Consider the following 7,424-nt stretch of genomic DNA (forward strand, 5'->3'; position numbering starts at 1 on the left):
TTTTTTTTAATTAATTTCCAAGATATGGTCTTCACCAGCTAGCCCATCCTTTCAGAAGATGGAACTGATCCACCTGAAACACTGCAGGCATACAGGACAGAAAAAGGCCCTTTGGCCCATCTAGTTCATGACAAACTGTTATTCTACCTGGTCCCATCTACCCTTACCTAGGCCATAGCCCTCCATAACCCTCCCATCCATGTACTTATCCAAACTTCTCTTAGATGCTGCAATTGAACCCTCATCCACACTCCCACCACCCTCGGAGTGATCCTGCTGGTGGAGGTGCTCCCACATAGTTGTCGGGTTGGGGAGGGGGTTCCAGGATTTAGGCCCAAAATTAATGAAGGAATTTAAAAAATAAAGATCCGTAAGGATTGAAGATTAGTTTTATTTATCACGTGTACACTGAAACATGCGGCACTCAGAAATGCACCGTTTGCGTCAACGCATGACTACGTGCTCCAGCTCCACCCAGAGATTGTTCCTGTGTCCCAGTGAGCCTGAGTCTTTGCAATCCTGATGCAGGGTTTCAACCCGAGACATCGATAATTCCTCCCCTCCTCTCATAGTTGGTGCTTGAGCCGCAGAGTTCCTCCATGATGGAGTCCATCTCTTCCTCGGTCACCCTCTTGCCTTCAGGGTGAGTCTGATACAAGTCTGCACAGTTGTACCTTTGTCTGTGCATCTAATCTGCTCCTGCCTGGACCTCTGTTCTGTGCAACACACACGGAACGTTGGAGGGACTCAGCGGGCCAGGCAGCATCTAGGGAAAAGAGTAAACAGTCGACGTTTCGGGCCGAGACCCTTCACCAGGACCCCGCTGTTCTGTGCACCTGCATCTCCGGCCTGTCGGCTTGTAGCTCCACTCTGCAGCTATGAGTGCACCTGTCTATGATGTTTGTATTTCTATTCTGCCTGTCTGTTTCTATGTTCTGTCTGACTGTACCTCTATTTCATTTGCCTGTATCTCTATTCAACAAGCCCATATATTTGTGCTGTATGACAGTACCTCTCGCCTGTATGGCTGTTTCCCTGTTCTGTATGCCCCTATCACTGTTCTCAATGACTGTATCTCTGTTCTGTATGCCTGTATCTCCATCCCATGTGTCTCTATCACTATTCTGCATGATTGTATATCTCTCGCCCATATACCTGTATCTCTTGTGTTGTATGTTTGTATCTTCTGTTCTGTATGCCTGTATTTATGGCTCTGTCTAAGAGCTTGTACTTGTTCATTTTCCTTCCCCCCTTCATATCACATTAGGCCTCCAAAGTCTTTCCTTCCCTGCCATCTCTCCTGTACTGTATACATCTCTTGGTCTTAACCAACCGTGTATGTGTGTGTGTGACTTCCCCCCTTGTGGTCTGCCTGTTGGTGTGTGGAACACAGTGTGCCCCGACTGGGGTTTCTTTAAAAAATTCTCATCACTGTGTGAGTGTGTGTGTGTCTGTCTATGTGAGTGTGTGTGTGTCTGTGTGTTTGTTTGTCTGCCTGTGTCTGTGTCTATGTCTGTCCCTCCCCTTCGCGCCCAGGGTCTATTCAATCGGCCGCCCTCGGAAGGTTGAACGAGGAACCCCCGGGAAAACTGAGAGGATTGGGCGTCAGATCAGTTAAACCGGGAGAGGCCCACTCTCCGCGCCGAAATCTGAGAGGCTCCATACACAAGAAGCACGCAAGACCACCAGCCACTGTGGTACCCAGACATCACAGAGCGGGCAAACCGCTCGGCAAAGGCAAAGTTGGCAATAGCTATTTCTGCTGCTGCTGTTCAGTGAAAGGAACAAGTCGAGGAGAGCGCTGTAAAATCAAAACAACTACAGTACGTTTGAGAGAGAGAGAGAGAGAGAGAGAGAGAGAGAGAGAGAGAGAGAGAGGGAGGGAGAGAGAGAGGGAGAGAGAGAGAGAGAGGGAGAGAGAGAGAGGGAGAGAGAGAGAGGGAGAGAGAGAGAGGGAGAGAGAGAGAGGGAGAGAGAGAGAGGGGAGAGAGAGAGAGAGAGAGAGAGGGAGAGAGAGAGGGAGAGAGAGGAGGAAGGAGGAGAGAGAGGGGGAGCGAAAGACAGAGAAGGGAAGGAAAGAGGGCTCAGAGAGAGGAGTGAGTGAGAGAAGGGGTGTGTGAATGAGAGAGAGAGAAGAGATGGAGAGAGAGATAGATACATAGAGAGAGAGGGGAGGGGGGAGAGAGGGAGGGGGAGAGAGAGAGAGAGCGAGAGAGAGAGAGAGAGAGAGAGAGAGAGAGAGAGAGAGAGAGAGAGAGAGAGAGAGAGAGAGAGAGAGGCGAGTTCCAGCTACACACGGACTACACGATAAACATCTTCGAGGAGGAACTGACAGACTCTATCGCAGGGAAGTAGAAATTCCCAGGAATAACGCACCCATGGATCCACTTTAACCCTCGATTCCCGTTTACCTACCCAATCTCTCTCTTCCCTTTCTCCTTTCAAATTCTCCATTGAAGAAGGTTCGGTGTCAGCGTCTTGCCAGGGGCTCGCATCACTCTTTGATTCCCAATATATTATAAAACAAATTTCACCCCTCCCCATCCCGCTGTCTCCCTGGGAGAACATGAAAGGGAAAAGCAAGAAGTCCGGCATCACGGAGCAGAGAGACATGGACGGATACGATCAGCTCCCCGGTAAGACAGTTAAAAATAAATCGCTGGCCGCAATTTGCGAGTTTGAGGATCGCTTAAAATGTGGAATTTCTTTGCATGACGGATCCCAGCCAGTTGTCTTGCTTCTGTGTTGCCACTTGAAATTGTTTGGATTATTATCGTGTCTTATCTTTGCTGTCCCAGGTTTATAGTTCTATTGAAATTGGATTTAATTCCATCTGACTGCACCCAGGCTTGATTCATTGAGTGTTTTCCCCCGGAACTCATTGGCACTGATCTGTGGGGGGGGGGGGGCATATTTTGGAAGAGTTTGCGTGGGGAGCGGGGCATGGGGCTTTGGGGAAGCTTCTTTGTGAGTGAAGGGACAGGGGGCGTGGAAAGAGCTGGCGCGTCTGTGCTGTGGCAATGACAAAGTTTGATCCGTAGTTTGCGCCAGCACACATGTCGGGTTGATTTACGTTGGCACCACCCGAATGAAAAGCCATTGGGTGTCGCATCAGAATACTTCCATCTCTCTCTCCCCCCCCCCCCGCCCCCGTTTCCCAACTCTCCAGGGCCACCCCACCGCCTTCAGCAGTGAAAGCCTCAACTCGCGAGCAAAAACCGTGGAGAAAACCCCAATCGGGGCTTGTCTGTTGGTTACAGGAAGCATTGGGCGAGCGCAGAGAAGCGCGGGGAGTGCGGGGGGTTGGAAGAAGTTCGTCAGTTGGGGCTTGGGTTGTACCCAGGGAAGGTTGGAGACGTGGGAATGGGAAATTTTGGAGAAGAGGAGGCTGTTTGGTACAGCTGGGGAGAAATTGATGTTGGTTGGACGTATTGGAACTCGTTACCGACCGAAGATTGGTTAGAATGGGCAAATCATTCACACAGGAGACTCTGCTGATGCTGGAAATTCGGAGTAACACGCGGAAGATGCTGAAGGAACTCAGCTTGCCAAGCAGCGTCGATAAAAGGGTTAAAGTGTCGACGTTTGGGGCCGAGGCCCTTCATCAAGACGAGCGATGTTTTTGAGAGCGATAGGATAGTGGGTTGGCGGGCGGATTCATTGGAGAGCAGGGGAGCTTGGCGGGGCAGTAAGAAGTGATCAGAAGAGCGGAGAGATGCTGGATGAAAATACGAGGAGCTATGGAAAGGCGGCTGATGGAGGCTGAAAGGGCAGGGAGATAAGGGAAAGATGGGGAGTTTTGAGAAGGGGATAGCTGTTGAAAGAATAAGGCTTTTTTAGGAGGGTTTAAACATTGATTTGCAGGCCGGATTTCGAGGCGAATGGTCCCGGGTTCGGATCGGGTCGGGTTTCCATCCGTGCTGGGTTGAGCATCGAGCTAGCAACTCGGCCTCGTAAAACTAAACAAACAAGTGCCAAGGAAATGGCAATTAAAAATGCCGCCCAATGCGCCACAGAAGGAACAACAACAAGCAGTGATTTGGGAAGGTGGGGAATCTTGGAGAGGTGGTTTAGGAAAGGTTCGAGGGTTCATTTATTGTCAAAGTACACCACTCTGAAACTCTTACTCTCCGCGTAGCCAAGAAAGAACAGAACAATCATCAACTCCCGGAGTGAACACGGAACACGGAACATTGCAGTACGGTGCGGGGCGCCGACCTCCCAACTTACTCCAAAATCAATCTAACCCTTCCCTCCCATATTTCTATCATCCACGCGCCAATCTAAGAGTCTCATAAATGCAGCTCATGCATCGGCCTCTGGCATCTCCCTTGGCAGTACGTTCCATTCGTCCATCATTCCCTGTTAACGAAAACTTACCCCGACATCCCTCTATACTTTCCTCCGCCCTAGGGAAAAAGTCTCTGTCTGTCCACTCTTATTGCCTCGCACACCTCCAGTGGCTGGAAGGGTGGGGAGATTTACCGGGGAGAGACCTGGATTTTGTTGAGGAGAGAAGGTCGGCTGGAAGGGGCGGGGGATTTCTGGGGTGGGGGAGATCGCGGCTGTCAGGAATGCGGAGTAACCCCACTGACCGGCTTAAGTTTCTCCGGGATCTTTCATACCGATCGCTGCCCTTAAAGACAGAGCAAGTGTGGATGCGGTAGTCAAGTGTGTGTGTGTGTGTGGGGGGGGGGGGGGGGGTCAGAGTTCTCTTTGTTAACCCCTTCATGGACGGGGTTTGGAGTGGGAAGGCTCGTTGCCTTCTTGAAAACAATTGTTCTTGAAAACAATAAAAGCTGGCGATTTAGGGTGTCTGCCGCGGCTTGGTGGATGAAAATTCCACGCGAGTCATAAAGCTGCGGGGTGCGAGGGGCATTGAGTCGTCACGCCGAAGGTACTTATATAAATGACCGTCCTGGTGTCGGTATAAAACCATAAGCTATGGGAGTAGAATTAGGCTATTCGACCTCGCTACATCTTTCCATCATAGCCGATTTATTATCCCTCTCAATCCCATTCTTCCCCTAATCTTTGACGTCCTTACTAGTCAAGAGGCCGTCAACCTCCGCTTTAAACAAACTCAATGACTTGGCCTCCACAGCCGTCTGTGGCAATGAATTCCACGGAGTCACCACCCTCTGCCTCAAGAATTCCCTCCTCAAGTCTGTTTTAAAGGACGTCATTGTGTTCTAAGATAGTGACCTTTGGTCCTATTGGAAACGTGGTGACCACGTCCACTCTGCCTAGGCCCTTGTCTGTCCAGAGAGTGCAGCACTGTCGGGGATCCCATCTGCTGTTCCGGGCAAAGAAGACAGATTGATTCCTCAGGGGAATGTCATCCTCAGGTGGTGATGACATTTTGGCGGTTCGGAATCAGAATCAGTGTCAGGTTTAATATCACTGACATATTTCGCGAAATTTGTTGTTTGGCAATTCATTGCAATACATAACATTACTATAAGAAAGAGACTCCGTGGCCGTTTTATCCGATGCCTCCTGTGCCACAGAGCGGCCGCTGAGTGTACTTTCGTGGTTTTCTGATTTTTCAGGTTGTGGCGTGTCGTGTGTTCGGAGATACTCTTCTGCGCACCACTGTTGTCACACGTGATTATCTGGGTTGCTGTTGCCTTGCTGTCAGTTTGAACCAGTCTGGCCGTTCACTTCTGACCTCCCTCATTAGACAAGCCGTTTTCACTCAGAGAACGGCCACTTTCTCTGTTTGCGTGCATCTTTTTCTGTCATCTCTAGAGTCTGTTGTACGTGAAAATCCCAGGAGGTCATCAGATAATTTCTTTTCTTTGAGGCATTGTAAGTGCTGTTACTTCGATGTACCTGTGTTATTTTGAATAGTAATAATAAAAAGATTTGAAAAGAAAGTTTTTTCATATACTCAAGCCACCCCGTCTGGCACCAACAATCGTTAGAGTCACTTCGATCACTTTTCTTCTTCATACTGATATCTCAACTGAACAATAACTGAACATCTTGACCATGCCTGCATGCTTTAATGCATTGAGGTTCTGCCACCTGATTGGCTGATTAGGTATTTGCATTAATGAGCAGGAGTACTGGTGTAGCTAATAAGGTGGCCACTTAAAAAAATAAATCAAATCAGTAGTTAGATAATGTTCATGGGTTCATTGGCCTTTCTGAAGTCTGATAGTGGAAGGGAAGGAGCTGTTCCTAAAACGTTGAGTGTGTTTTTTCAGGCTCCTGTATTGATGGTATTGGTAAGAAGAGAGCGTGTCTTGGGTGCTGGAAGTCTTTAATAGCGAATGCCGCATTTTGGAGGCATCGCTGAGCATCGGGAGAGTCCGTCCCCGTATTCAGTGTTTACTAATACAACCCCTGTAGCCCTGGTCCTCCGGCACCGTGTCTCCGAGCTAACCAAGGCCGGAAGAACAGTGGCTTGTAAAATAATCACCGACCACTTGAAGTAACTTCTACCCGGGTGTTGGAGAATAGGCTGCGCGCGGCAGGAACCCTCCACCCACAGGCTGATCTGAACCATGGAACATTACAGCACAGAAACAGGCCCTTCAGCCCTTCTTGGCTGTGCCGAACCATTTTTCTGCCTAGTCCCGCTGACCTGGACCATATCCCTCCATACACCTCTCATCCATGTACCTGTCCAAATGTTAGAAGTGAGCCCGCATTTACCACTTCATCTGGCAGCTCATTCCACACTCCCATCACTCTGCGTGAAGAAGCCTCCACCCCAATGTTCCCTTTAACTTTCCCCCTTCACCCTTAACCCATGAACCCTGTGACCCTTGTTGACACTGGCCCGTGTCAGACCGTGCCGGTTCAGGGACGGATAACCGGTGCGGACTGGGCTGTATGCGGTCTTTCTGGGAGGGAAAACCTCCCCTTTGAAATTGAAAGCTACAAAGTCGAGGTTTCAGGAGATATTCAGCGGATGTTGGAGATCTTGAGCAACACAAACATGACGCTGGAGGGACCAGGCTGAGGGAATCTTCCGGCCGAGGCGCTCTCCTCAGGACTTTTTCCCCAATTTGCACTCAGAGCTGCGACGTCGTAATCCATTTGCCTCTCGCTGGTTAACCATGATCCCAAATCCACCCCTCAATACACACACTTCTGGTGCGGTAGCGCCGCGGTTTTGACCCCAGCATAACGGCAGGAATCTTGGCCATCTTTCGCCGACAGAGTTGTGCCGATAGCTGTACAGTTTCTGTCTTTAACACGGCAGGTTAATAAACTGACGATAACAGAATATTAGAGAACCACGGGCACACGGCGCACAAACAGGCTCTTACGCCCAAGTCCTCCGCGCTCCACAAGATTTCCATCTCGTCCCGTTTGGCCCATGCCCCTCCAATCCTTTCCGATCCACGTACCTGCCCAAATGTCATAGAAACATAGAAAACCTACAGCACAATACAGGCCCTTCGGCCCAA

General features: G+C 49.8%; 1 protein-coding gene across 3 annotated transcripts in view; it reads left to right on the plus strand.

Annotated features, from left to right (window-relative positions):
- Positions 1 to 2,185: 2,185 nt before the first annotated feature.
- The window catches only part of LOC132379349 (Kv channel-interacting protein 2-like), a 523,353-nt gene continuing 518,114 nt past the window's right edge, over positions 2,186 to 7,424 (plus strand). The window contains exon 1 of one of the 3 annotated variants that reach the window (XM_059947086.1): positions 2,186 to 2,636. In XM_059947086.1, the coding sequence (XP_059803069.1) occupies positions 2,567 to 2,636 (70 nt within the window). In that variant the 5' untranslated portion in view covers positions 2,186 to 2,566. The remainder of the gene's footprint in view (positions 2,637 to 7,424) is intronic. The other 2 variants (XM_059947091.1, XM_059947089.1) reach the window with 2 other exon arrangements.

This window comes from Hypanus sabinus, chromosome 22 (genome assembly GCF_030144855.1).
Source record: "Hypanus sabinus isolate sHypSab1 chromosome 22, sHypSab1.hap1, whole genome shotgun sequence".
Classification (NCBI taxonomy): Eukaryota; Metazoa; Chordata; class Chondrichthyes; order Myliobatiformes; family Dasyatidae; genus Hypanus; species Hypanus sabinus.